General features: G+C 27.9%; 1 protein-coding gene across 1 annotated transcript in view; it reads left to right on the top strand.

The window, feature by feature from the left end:
* The window catches only part of LOC136975928 (reelin-like), a 203913-nt gene that overhangs the window by 164261 nt on the left and 24744 nt on the right, over window positions 1–14908 (top strand). Inside the window, exons 43-49 of the mRNA XM_067271094.1 lie at window positions 2037–2230; window positions 3694–4024; window positions 6356–6570; window positions 8697–8889; window positions 12806–12981; window positions 13058–13164; window positions 13386–13669. Of these exons, the coding sequence (XP_067127195.1) occupies window positions 2037–2230; window positions 3694–4024; window positions 6356–6570; window positions 8697–8889; window positions 12806–12981; window positions 13058–13164; window positions 13386–13669 (1500 nt within the window). The remainder of the gene's footprint in view (window positions 1–2036; window positions 2231–3693; window positions 4025–6355; window positions 6571–8696; window positions 8890–12805; window positions 12982–13057; window positions 13165–13385; window positions 13670–14908) is intronic.

The following is a 14908-nucleotide window of genomic DNA, read 5'->3' as shown; positions in this document are numbered from 1 at the left end:
ATCTCCACCAACTTTGCAATTAGTCTAGCAGTCTTCTAAATTATCAACATTCTGATGTTTTTGATGTACTCTGAAGGTCTTCGTCAGGATATTAGAACATAATGGAATGTTCATTGAATCTTCAAACAGGAAAATTTAATTTTGTATCAAATAAAATTTAAATTAGCTAAATAACTCACTACAGGTATATCTCGACTTACATCGTTTCGAGTTACATCATTTCCGATTATACGTCGTTTGTCAAAAAAGTATATGGAAAAATAAAAATCAGATTTAAGTCATTTTATTCGACTTTACATCCGTCCGCCACAAATATTGAAGTCATAATATCACTAGAAAAGTGTTAAAAGCACATAAAATCATAAAATATGTACATTTACAGTAAATGTTAATATAATCATCATAAATCCTAGAGAAGGAAACATGAAAACATCTGTGTTTCTGTGTTGTCATCTTATTTAGCGGTCTTTAAGTGCTTGTTATTGGCATTTTCCACCATAGTTTTGACTTATGTTGCCTCTCCTGGAACCAATTACCAATGTAAGGCGAGTTTATACCTGTACTCACCACACCGGAATTACTTCAAAAAATTACATACCCAGAACCTTTTACGGTGTGATAATGCAAATATCGATAAACAAACATTTTCGAACCCCTTCTGGGCTCTGCTTCAGGTTCCAAATCATTTCTAGATGGATGTTCGATTGCCATTAAATATCAGTTCAATTGGTGTGTTGTTTAAATATCAGCTTGATCATAGTTTGAAAGGATTTACAAAAATTGGCTCAAAATGTACCTGTACTGTACTAGAAAACTGTACTAGAAATACTTATTTGTTTAGAAGATGGTGATACTGCTATAAAATTTCAGCACCCCATCATTCATCAAGAGTGGACATGCAACTCAAGATAGATTGTCTTAAGAACATAGCAACCAATCACGGATTTTCTAAACAACTCATTAAGAGCGTCAATAGTAAGCTTTTGGCTATGGGTCCATAATAAGGTGATACAACCTAGCCCAAGGAAAAAGAGAGGAAAGACCCCTTTGTAGTACAGTATAATCACATTTTATCTTCTATACAAGTTGAAAAGCTCGATGCAGGCATCGGGGCATACTAAATTACAAATAAAAATAATAATATACTGAGTATTATACTGTAAAAATATAATATAATTTATATTGGTAATTTAAATTAATTTAAATAAATTTAAATAATTGCTAGGGGCATTCCTAGTGGCCATTTTTGGCATACCATCACAGAAAGAAAATACCCATTCTTTCAGCTTTTTATATAGTAGATATAATCAAATAGCCAGTCTCAAGGATACGGTATTGCTTACAATCAACCTTCAATGATTTTCACTTAGCAATACAAGGCTTCATTAAATAAGGATAGAGTCCCCTGTGGTATATGCCATTTCCCTTGGGGATTGACAGATTGGAAAGAGATCTGATCTACATTGGCTCCACCAAGCAATGGCTATCTAAACAAGTTAAGGAGCACTAATACAACATTCAGCATTGAAAAATCACCACTGTCTATGCATTGGAAGCTAGGATCATCCCATTTTTTCAACAAGCCTCCATGTTAAAAACATTGATACATGGAGAATATATTAGAGAGGTGGCTGTCCCTAAAGTTTTCAAGGCAAACAAAGCAGGAAATTGCATTAACAACAAAGAAGAAAGGGCAATCTCAAAAGCATGAGAGGCATGCTTCGACAATACCTTGTGAAATTCCTATCCATACATTACGAAGTATAAGCATGACAGCTGATTTAAATTGTATATAATATGAAATTAAATTTTTCTATTTAAGGATTCAATGAACATTCTCTTATGTTCTAATTTCCTAATGAAAACCAGAGTAGGTTAAAAATGTTAAAGGTGATCATTTAGATGACTGCTGGACTAATTATGAAGTTGATGAAGATTTTACTTACTATTAAAAGTTCATCCAGTTTAAATTTGAAGAATTATTTATAAATAATTATAATGAATGTAAATTGATTAATAATAATAATTCTTTTTAGCCTTGTACTAGACAGATAATTACCAAAGATTTAGATTTACGAAATGCGACACTTGTTCAGTTCTATTTTCGATTTGGTTGTATTACATCACCAACATCTCGTGATCAAGGTGTTTTTCTTCAGTTTTCATCAAATGGTGGTATTACTTGGAATACTGCTAAGGAAATGAGATTTGATCAACATGCAAAATCTAGGTATATTTAAATTATATTATGTGAAATAGCACTTAATTTTGAAAAACTAAATCAATTTTATGTTTTTCATCGAAGTATGTAAGAAAACAATAATTATCATCATCCAATTTCATATTAAATTCTGCAAAATATGAAAAAAACTAAAACAAATGAAATAAAATTGTGGAAATTAGTAAAATATAAAATTGCACAGAACAGAATTATACAATTGTCCCAAAAATTTTTGGATATATAGTATAAGGGATAAACTAAAAATATATTATTATTATGCTAACTTTGAGAAATTGGATGTCTGCACATTATGTTAAATGCCTTTATATTAATCATTTGACTAGTTCCATCATGAACTGTATTGGTATTGTTAAATGTATCACTGTTGCAAGTTATGTGTTCGCAGATAGTGAGCAGGCTACCTTACAAATAAGTTTAAAAAATTGTACACGACTACGTTGGTCCGTTGCAAAGTTATACCAAACCAAACAGTGGCGGGCTCCATAGAGGCGCCACATCATGGCCGTTTATTTATATAAGAAAAAATAATACAAAGGTTACATAATACAAATCATTGCTACACGCACAGGTAACGACAGGAAAGAAATTTAACAGGTATAATCAAAAGAAAAGTTGGATCATTACAGTTTATGATGGAACTGGGCAAATGATCATGTATATATAAATTATAAATAATCTTTAACATAAATCTAATAACAATATAAATCTTTGTTATCCAGAAATAATTCATTTTTGGTTCTGAAATGCTTTTGGAGAATTTCATTCCATCTTTAATAAAGTGATATATTTTTTAATTTAATTACCATAAGAATACATCTTCAAAAATTCTCATTTAGAATTATCTGTAAGATGAGTATTTTATTAAAATTACTTTAAACTTTAAGTAAAAATGTTTGATTGTGATATAAATAAGAATCTAGTTTTTTAAAATTTTTGCTAAGGGGACCAGTATTCAGTAACAGCAATAGGATTGTTGTTCTATGAGGACAAAGGTTGGGCAGAACATTTTGGTACGGGGGTGTTATTTGCACATTTTGAAGAAATTGAAGAAATAATTTTTATCTATGCAATTTTGTATATAGGCTATTTTTTACAAAAATCTAATTTCTTACTCAATAATTTATTTTAATAGCAATAAATTTATTTAAATTTTTTATTTTTATCTTAGAATATGTATTTGCACATTTGATATGTACACACACAGATTTTCAAATGATGATAACTAAATAAGAATTATCATCTCTTTTCAATTAAATTTTGCTTATTTTTGTTTTGCTTATTTAAAATTTAAATTTTAAATATAATAGTTTTAGTAATTTAGTTAAAATCTCAAATTTTATTAATACTTGTGTTTTTATTAGCAATATTTGTTTAATAAAGTTGCAAATAAAGTTATATTCAGAAAATATTTTTTTGTTAATTTTATTTACTTAGATGAAAATATATTTCAGTTATATTGCTGTGCCTTTACCAACTGAATTTAATCAAAATGGAGTAAGAGTTCGTTGGTGGCAACCTGAACACAATGGACGAGCTCACAGTGATTGGGCAATTGACAATGTTTTTATTGGAGGATTAACATCAGCGCCTATTAATTTAAGTGATTTATGGGAAGGAAACTTTTTATCACACAGAAAATGGCTAGTTTATAATAATATAGTTCAAGGACATTACTGTGGAAGTATTAACTCAGTAGCAATTGGAGATGCAACAAATAATGAAAATGCTACTTTAGAAACAATTGATCTTCATATAAAAGAAGACTATATTTTGCAATTTATGGTATTAATTTTTTTATTTTGTTGTTTTATAAATTTTATTATTATTTCTTTATTGGATCATAAAATGTGAGAAACTGAATTTAAAAAAATATATTTCATATTGAAGTAAGTTTTACCTAGTTTGTAGCATGTCTATTAAATTTGAATACAGTAAGAGTCCAAAAGTCTAGATGGCTTGGGGATTCGAATGGTCCAAATTTCTGGGTTTTCCAGATTCTCAGAGATAACTTTAAGATTCACATTCAAGAAGAGAGGAAAAAAATAAGAAAACAAGTAAATTATAATAGTGTTTTACTATGAAATAATACAGTATAAATTTGTTCTGGAAATCGTTTACAAAAGAAAAAATGCTCTATTAGATATTATATTCTTTACAAAAGTATTCGAGTGTTTATATGTTGTTGAACATTGAGGCATACAACAGTTATTCTTTGTTTATCCCACCTTTACTGATTAAAGAATTATTATTATTATTGTTGCTGAATTTACTGAATGTATATAAAAAGTAATAGACCGTAAATTCACAAAAGTTTGTTATTTTAAAAAACCCAGGTTTTCAAGTTGTTTGGATTTTGAGACTTTTACTGTTTCAAAATTGATAATATTGCAAGTTAGTATTTTGCAGAATGAATATATATATATATGTTTTTAGCATTAATATGATAAAAATTCTAATTTTGAAGGAAATTCTGAAAAACATGAATTTTTCTAGTACAAAAACTTCTAATTTTTTTTTTGAAGAAAACTAACATGTGTTATTTTCTTGTTGATTATGGTAAAAATATTATTATGAGATAATGCTGAATAGAGAAACTGCAGATTTATTAGATTTTTTTTTGTACTATTATTTTATCAACACACTAGTTTATTAGTATAGTATTATGCTGGAAATAACTAGCCTCTAGTATATTGTTAAATCATGGTTTGATTCATTATGGCTAAGTTTGATTTTGTATATATAGATTATCATATCAACTCTGTAAAGCATTTCATAATTTATGTTTATTCTTTATTATTCAATACAAAAATAATGCAAATGCTTGAGATTACTGCCCCAATAAACAATTTGCTACCCTTTTAAAATATATGGAACAAGTTCAATGGAAATAAACCATAAATTAAAAGATAAAAACAAACACAAATAGATGTAGTGTACATAACCAGTATGAAAATTATTGTTACAAATAAAAGATATATACAATTAAATACAAAAGATAAAATGTAAATAATGGTATCTAAATGTAGCAATTAAAGAAATATTGTAAAAATAAAGGAAAATAATTATAATGGAAAAACATATAGTAGTTATTTATACTGGGATTTAAAATGAATAAAGTCTTTAAATAAACATTGCTCAACAGCTAAAATCACATGTAAGAAATAACAAACTTTTCACAGCTATTTCCTCTGCCAACACTACTTTGACTTAACTCCACCACATTGGTTAAACTCTCTAAGTTGAACAAAATTCAAACAAATCTTAATTTTTCTGTTGATTATTTCACTAATTAGAACACAATTAGTTCACAATTCACAATTTTCACTTAAAACATTTAGCCCACAAAATTATACAATATCTAGCCTAATCTTTCCCTTCTGTGTCCAGTTCCCAACTCCCCAAAATTTTTCCCTCTCTCTCTTGCTCCTTCACCACCTGCATCATCTTTCCCATATTCCTTTTCTCTTCTCCCTGTTGTTTGTCATCTCTTCATATTTTATAAACTGCTCTTCTCATTCTCTCTCTATTTTTATATTTATTTTTTAACAAAACTATTAAAATTTCAAATTTAATCTTAAAATTAATGACAGTTTATAAAAGAACAAACAAATAACATTCATTACACTACATATATGACACAATAAAAATATAAATCTCATGTTAAACTAAGAAATTGATTAAAACAGGCAGGATGTGTTTTGAATGATTCTTGAAGGAACTCAAATGAAAATATCAACATAAAAATTTACATTTTAAATTAATACACTTTGATATATTTTATGTATTTAATATTGTTGTTGTAAAAAATTTTATGTAAAGCTTTATTTTTTAAATTTAAATAGTGTTTTTTCACATACTCTGATTATTCTGTATATTCCTGATGATAATATTGTATAAATATCACAAACATTTGTAATTATACTTTTAATTTGTTCTTTTAACAGTTTTCCTTTAATTTAAATTTTTCTAATGCCAAATATACTTATTTTTATTTAATAAATACTTTTTAGGAATGAATTTCTAAGAAATCAAATTCAAATATAATTAAATATATTATAATAAGTATAATATATATTACATTAAATATGTATACATATATTTTATATTTTTCAGATATCTTTAGGATGCAATGCTTCATGGAATGATCCAATAATACCTATCAAATTAGAATTTTCAATTGATTTTGGACAAACATGGCATTATGTTACTCCTCAGTTTTTACCATCTGATCCTGGATTTTCAGGAGTTGCACAATTTCCATCAATATATCAAGCACCTATGAAATGGCAAAGAATTACCATTCCTTTAACTGGATTAGCTAAATCCAAGTAATGATAAAAATATATTTCAATTATACTTTCTCATGTATAAATTTGTAAAATTTAAGTATAAAATAATAATTAATTTCAGTATAAAATTAAAAATTTAATAAGCAATTTAAAATGTTTTATTTTTACTAACATAAACATTAATATTACAGACTGACAAAATCAATAAAAGATCATCCAACAACTTATCAAAACAATTTACAACTCATTATAAAATTTTGCAAACAGGGATATCTTTATGGAGAAAGCCAATAGCATCTCTAGCTTCTTTTGCTAGTTCAATTGATGATAATTTATGAATAATTTGAGTTTGAAATAAAATTTTAATATAATAAATAACCACAGTACCTTTATCTAGTTTAGTACACTTGTTTTTGTATTAAACAGAACTGATACTCATATGGTTATCATAGATGTTATGAGTTATGTGTTTTAAAAAACTTTCACATTTAAAAACTGTTAAGTTTTTAAATGTGAAAGTTTAAATTAAATAAATAAATTAAATCAATTAAAAATTAATTGAACAGAAAAGTCAAACATTTTAATTATGCTTAGAATTTGATGATGGATGCTGCAAAAACAGTTGAATATTATTAACTAGAATTCTTTATTGAATTGCTGTTATTATTTCAGAATCAATTAATTAAATTATAAATTACAGAAGAGCATCATTTATCCGAATCAATTCAGGACTGGGGTTGTTTGGATAACTAATTATGTATCAAAAATATATTAACCTATCCCATGTTGAAATTTTTCTCCGTTGTCTCTTCGTGTTGAATTTTTGTTGATGTTAAGCCTAACATAAATTTTTTAAAATAATAATCATGGCTATTGTATTGTTAAAAATTATTTCTTTATTTTGTACAAACAAAATAAATATATTGAAGAATATAAAAACAAAAAAATTATATTTTGAAAGTTAATCTACTATCAAAAACATTCGATTCAGCATGACACAGTCAGACTGGAATGCTTTCAGTTAACCGACATTTTGGTTGATCGGCTTTCAGATAAACGACACTTTATTGTACTATAAATGGATATTCATTCATTCTAAAAAGATTTGAAAATTAAATTTATATAAAATTTGAAAAAGAATTCTATTTAAAATTTACAAGAAAATTCTTTAAAAAAATTTTTACAATGGGTTAATAGTAGAAAACACAAGGCTTCTTCATTTTTCTTTCTATATTCTTTTATTTAACAAAACTATAGAATTTCAGCTTTTAGTATACTGTGAGGAACCAAGTTTGATAAAGTCAAATGATTGAATGATTTAATGGCTACGATTTGGTAAAAATCGCTCACTGAGTCTAAGGATGGCAAATTTTATGTTTGAGACAAGAAAATCATAAGACCCTCGTCTCAGTTAGGGTCCCAACACCAGATAGGGATATATTTTGCACCCTATCGTGTGATTAAAATTAACTTAATTTACTTCCTAAAAAGGAGGGCTAAAATTCTAGGAGTGGAGAGACTTGTGAGTAAGTGATAGAAAGTCCGTTCTGTAAAGCCATTACAAATAGACAGGTTAACAAATAACAAAATAAAATTTAATGGAAAAAGATTAAATACAAATGGATATCTCTGGACATTATATCCAACCTAATTATATAAGGTCTATTCCTAACAAACTTTATATTTCCCTAACAGCAAGAGAGTTTACAAAAATATTATATATTACTTCTTAATAACTTGTATTATCTTAAGTTTATTCTGTGGGCGGAAGTTCCAGTCCCAAGGAGTATTATGGCACTATTTCAAACATAAGAGGATACTAGACGATGTGCTGTATGTTGTGCACAGAGTTTGGCACATATCTCTTATTTATACCTCAACTCTCCTCCAATGGAGATTAGGTTTTTTTAGACCATCTGATGGGATGTCATGATGAGTCTTTTGGTTATTCAGCTACTTAGTTCCTGAGAGAGATCTTTATCTCCCAAGACTGACTTTCAACACAGGAATCATTTGTTCCTTGTTCTCTTTGAATTTGGTTAACTTTTATAAAATATCAAAATATTATATTTAAATTTAAAATATTTTCTATTAAAATTTCCAGAATCTCACAATACATAGAACATATAAAATTACATATTCATCTTACTATTTATTTTTAATAGATGGACTCGTTTTCGTTGGAATCAAGAAGCAACTCAAGAACTTTCAGTTTCACATAATTGGGGTATAAAAGATATTTATATTGGTCCAGCCTGTAAATATAATTGTTTTGGACATGGTTCCTGTTATAAATTCCAATGTAAATGTGATAAAGGATATTCTGGAGAGTATTGTAGAAATGTAACAGCAAATATAGTAAGTTCTAACACTGTACACTAAGTTTTATTAAACAGTAATATTTTTTTATATTTTTACTAGAACATTATAAAATGATACAAACTAAATCACAAATCATATTTATTATATATAAATCTGAAAAGTCAAATAATTTCAGAATATGTTAATACTAATTTTTAATTAATTAATATCAAAATTTGACCTTAACAAAAGATGAATAACTTGAATCAATTTCACTATCAGGTGAAATTGATTCAAGTTATTAGAACAGGTAAAGAAGTTAGAATTTTTCTATAGAATAAGAAATAATAGAAAACAACTTCCCAATATCCAAATTCTTTGTATTTGAACCATTTTTGGGAATATATTAAATTTGGATGATGATATATGTATATATTTTATATTTATGTATATATAAATAAAACAAAAACTACTAATTATTTGTTAAAATTTAGTGTAAATGCTATATGATAGTTTATTTAAAAATTCATGTATTTGATATTGAAATATGATTGCATGTAGAAAAACAAATTGCTTTATCAGCTTATTAAACTAGATATTATTGGAGTCTCCAACAGATTTATTTAATTTTATAAAATAATTATTTAATAAAATTAAAATTATTTCATATTATTTTTTGTATTATTAGGTGGAGATAATACATAATGCTTAATATCACCATATACCACATTGCTAAACAAATATAATTTATCTGATTACAAAATCTTCATAAGAATCATTTATAAAGATATTTAAAAACTGCTTGAGCTTAAAAATATGATTTGTAAATTTTAAATCTTTTATGAGTAATATCTTTTAAAAAAAAAAAATAACAGACATTTCTGTACAAAAGATTTTCAGAGAAGATTATTGGTTCTACATAAATTAAACATTCTTGAAGATGAATGGTTATACTTGAAAACATTTTAAACTCCATAAGCAGTTTTTGAAATATAATTTGTTAATTGCAGTATTAACTATTTTAAGCAGAAAGTATTTTCATTAAATTAATTTTCAGATTAGATTAGATAAAAGATTCTTAATAAAATGCTTTTATAAATTCAATTTTTACTTTCCCAGCTCTGTTATACAAGGAGCAGTCAAAGAGTTCCCAGAATTTACTTACAGTTAGAAAATGCGATATAAGATAAGGTTATGCATTGCTGTGGTAGGAAGCTCAGCATGTCTGTTTGATATGTGATAATGCTTATGCAAGTTTACTCAGTCAAGATTTGCACAGTTGTTACTGTAGCATCTTTGTTGGGCGTAACTGCTTATCATTTGGTGCAATGTCCTAGTTTGAACAACATTAAAAACATCAAGTTCATTTGCAAATTAGGAAAAACTGCTGCAGAGTTGTGCGATGCAGTATGGAGGAAGCAGCCCAACATGGCATGGACATACATACACACATACAAGAAAGACATCGGCTGTACACGAAGTGTTTAGCTGACAGAAAAGAGGGTAAGAGAAAGGGGGAAGAAGGAGGGAAAGGACATAGAGAGTAGAGAAAGATAGGATCCCGCTGAACAGCGTACATATGGCTACAGTACCCTCTATATTTGATGTTGGCATGCAGTTTTTATGCTGCAAGGCCATAGTCCCCCAAAAGGTCTAAAAGAAAACTTGAGTGTAGCGAACACCAATAATTGAGTGCCACCATGAATAAATAACAGACATAAGTCTTCCTACTAACAGCCAAGTGGCTGTTAGTAGGAAGACTTATGTCTACTTAATACTAATAAAACTGAATGCGATTGTGAATCTTAATACTACTTAACAGCTAGACAGACAGCACGAAAAGGAAATGAACAGAATGAGAAACTAGACAAGACGAACGGGCAAGACCCCCCCTTTTTTTTAATTTTTTTTTAAGCATTAACTTACTCACTAACTAAACTAATCTACCATAACCTAGGATGAACCTAACCTGAGGACTATGTTTTAAGTGGTTTACTTGGTGTTTATATGCCCTTTGTGACACACTTGGAACCCCCCCATGAGACAGAAATACAGACACTTACTCTGAATACTTTATTCGGGGTCCTTCCCGGACTGGGTGATCTCCACCCTTATACATTAGTCAGGGCCGTCTGTCTTGCACGACCTCTGGTGGTGCCAGCTCTGTAACAGACTAAAGCTAACAAACCCTAATCTAATTTAACCTAACCTATATCCTAATTGGAAACCAAACTAAGAATCCCTAATCTAACTAACAATTAGGACTAACCAAATTTATGGCATGGCATGAACAATGGTTTTTCCATCACAATAGTGCATCAAGTCACACATCACTTGTACAGCAATTCCTCACTGACAAAAGCATTCCTGTCAACATCCAGACAACTTACTCTCCAGATCTTGTTTCCAGGGACTTTTGGCTGTTTCCTACTCTCAAAATGGACCTCAAACAGACTTGTTTCACAAGCAAGGAGGACATATCGAATACAATGTCCCAACTCTTGAAGTTTCCAAAAGAAGCATTCCACACTTGCTTTCAACAGTAGTAGAATCAATGGAACAAGCATGTTTGTGCAGAAGGGACCTATTTTGAAGGTGATTCGGTCTGCGTTGCCATATCTCGTGACACTACAGTGCAGGATCACAATTCCAAGAACTTTTTGACTGCCCCTCGTATATAACAGAGGGAAAGTATGACAATTGGTCAAAAAATAATTCCTCAAGATTTTTACAGTTTTGGACTCAGGGCCTTGAAACATCAAGAAATGAAAAAAATTTGTGGGTATTTTCTGTATGTATGGATGTTTATGTATATGAGGGGAGCACAATTTTGTTCACCCTCTTTGAAGCTTAATAACTCCTGTGCTTTTTTGTTGAAAATTTCTGAAATTTTGCAGGGAGGATTGTGTTGGGAGATTGATGCTATTAAATTTTGGTAGTGAAAGGTGTGGGATTCACAATGCTCTGTATTGAGATAATTGTGAATGTGAAAGATTACCACGTGGAATGAAGACAAAGGAAAGCCAACTTAAACTAAGTTTATGTACAGATATAACGTCGATATATACAAAAATTTACACTGTTGTTCACAGGAAACATATACAGTCACTTACAAATTATACAGGCTTGGTCTGTACAATGAGTTTTATACCATACCAGTCCTTTCAGCCAACCAAGACACGTGCGTCTCTCACAGAAACTAATTCTTGGTTAATGTTTCTTCCCAACAATTGATTGAGACCCAACAAATGTTCCAATCTTCTGGTTAAAATTCCTCTTACTGCAAACCGATTACTTCAATACTAGTCAGGTCTTACCTGCCTATCTAGATGCTGCTTCCACTTCACAATACATTTCCTCCAAACACCTGGACACACACATAGGAAAAAGCAAAAACACTTCTGTAACCAATCTGCAATCCCTTAAATACACTCTAAAGTACTGCCAACCTTTATACAACCCAAACAAACAAAAAATAAAAACATAGCCCAAAACCCACTGAAATGGCACAAAGGTCTGTGGAGTGGGAGGAGTTATGGGTCATATCTCAAATAGGGTTAGACTTAATGGCGTTTTTACTCATTATTAGCATTTACAAATTTTTATAAAACCCATTCCTATCCTCAAAATTAAGCTTTTTGCCAATTTCTAATAATTAAAAATATAAAAATTTTAAAATAAAATAGCATAACAGATTGTGCCACACTTGCAGTTTTAAATATTGCTGGGAAAGTTAAACAACTTCATTGCTGGACTTTTTCAATTTGATATAATATCAGTTTCTATTTCAATTTAATAAATAATACTAAAATTATTAGTTATTATTTATTTAATAAATAATTTATATATATATGTATTATATGCATTTATATATAACATTTTTAAAAATTGATAAAACATTAATATTTTAAAACTTGCATTTAATATTTTTGAGATTAAAAAAAAATTTAAATAATGGTTTTGATGTTTTTAGAAATACTTTAAAGACACATTTAATTATCCAAAAATTGACACCACCTATTGGTCCCAAATATTTGGTGGTAAAATAGATTATCCTTGTCAATCTTTGATAGAAGGTACATCTATTACATTTAGTGGATGGGGACTGAGGATATTAGAAACAACAGATATGGATTTAAGAGATGCAAAGTATGTATTTTTCTGTTTAATTTATTGAATTATTTTATGCAATATTATGTAAAAATTTATAGTTTTCAATTTATAGATTCATTCAATATATCGCTCATCTTGGTGGAAGTGGAGATGGAATTGCATGCATTGATGCTTTATATAGAAATCAAAGTATTTTATTGCAGTTTTCTATAGATGGAGGTATGAAAAAATTATTTTATTTAGTTAATTAAAGTATCTTGAAGATATTTCATATATTTGATTAAATAAGAAAAGAAAGATAAAACTTAAATAAAATAAAAAATTATCTAATGTTTATACCTATAGTAGTAACATAGTTTTATAGATATTTATTGTCATTTTTAAATAATTTAATAAATATAAATATAAAAAAAATTTTTATATAAAATAATTTTTAACAGGAATTTCTTGGAATTTAATACATGAATTAGACTATACATTATATTCTACTCCTCGAAGTGATTATTTATTAATACCTACAATAGCAAGATCACCAGCTACCAGAATTCGTTGGTGGCAAGCTACTAATTTGGGAATTAATGAAAATTATAAAGAATACCTTATTCCTGCTTGGTCTCTTGATGATATACATATTGGTGGCTCACAAATAAATCCTCCAGAATTATATGAAGACTTTGAAAATGGTATTGATGAACAAAATTGGTGGTTTCATCCACATGGGCAGGTATAAATTTCATATTTTATACTTTGGAATATTTCAAAATTATTTAAGAAAAATTTTAATTTATTCCATTCCATCCCCTGTAACACCTCATAATGTTGTCACGCATACCACCCACAAAATTACATAATGCACATCCTTGATCAACTTCTTAATTGTACTAAGTAATAATATACATCATTGACTATTGAACATTACATTATTTTATTAATTACATGTATAAGGTATAAAACAGTGATATAAAGAGTACAGTTTGCTATTGTTCTTGAAAAGATGTAACCAAACATTAAAAAGTTTAATCAAATTGAAACTTAAAAATGAAACACCAGACCTACTTAACTTAGTTTTTGTTGCACTGCATCATAACTTGCACAGGGCTGGAAATTTCATAAGATATGCAGAGAAATAATTTCTCTGTGATGGAAACTATATATTAATGCTGTTTTTAAATCAATGTCATTTAACTGAATTTTCTAACTAATCTTACCATGAAATTTAAAATTTTGAAGGAATTAACTTTTAAATTTGAATTTCAAAACTAAATTCCTTTACTTGAAATGCAGTGTTACAATAATTTAAAAAAATATATTCAAACAGTACCAGAAATCTGAACATATATAAAGTGAGGAAAAGAATATTAATTAAGATAAAACTTAAAATTACAAAAATATTAATTAAAGTTGAATAACAACAACTTTCTGAATTTGCTTTAATAGAATTATAGAACAAAATCTCCTTCTTAAAGTAAATTTAAGAGAAATAACATAATGTGGATCTAAAATAACTCCAGACTTCTCTTACTTGTATAATAAAAAAGCTAAAAATTATAATTTGACATTTTGTAAAGAAAAAATATCTTTAATAAATGAAACAAAGAATTTGTTGGATATGCCAATGAATATCTAAAACAAGTACATTAAAATAAGACCCGGATCTAAATCTCTTATATAAAGTTCTTTTGTACAAATAGTCTTGCTTGTTACATCATGATACATTTTATTTTCATATGTTCATATTTAAATTTGATTTGTAATCACATAATCTTATATTCTCCACTAATCTAAATTCCAATTATTTTAGAAATAAGTTTAAGACTTAAAATGTTGAGTGTTTAAACTAGAATAAAAAACATCAGCAACAGTAAGAATATGAATGGGAAAAATCATATACAAGTCTGAAATTTTTGATAAAATTTGCTTTTCCTAGATCACTTATAGTTGATAATTTAAAGATTTTTAATTC

This window comes from Centruroides vittatus, unplaced genomic scaffold (genome assembly GCF_030686945.1).
Source record: "Centruroides vittatus isolate TY-2023 unplaced genomic scaffold, ASM3068694v2 contig_391, whole genome shotgun sequence".
Taxonomy (NCBI): Eukaryota; Metazoa; Arthropoda; class Arachnida; order Scorpiones; family Buthidae; genus Centruroides; species Centruroides vittatus.
The sequence above is the reverse complement of the archived record's forward strand: the minus strand, read 5'-3'. Positions and strand labels throughout refer to the sequence as shown.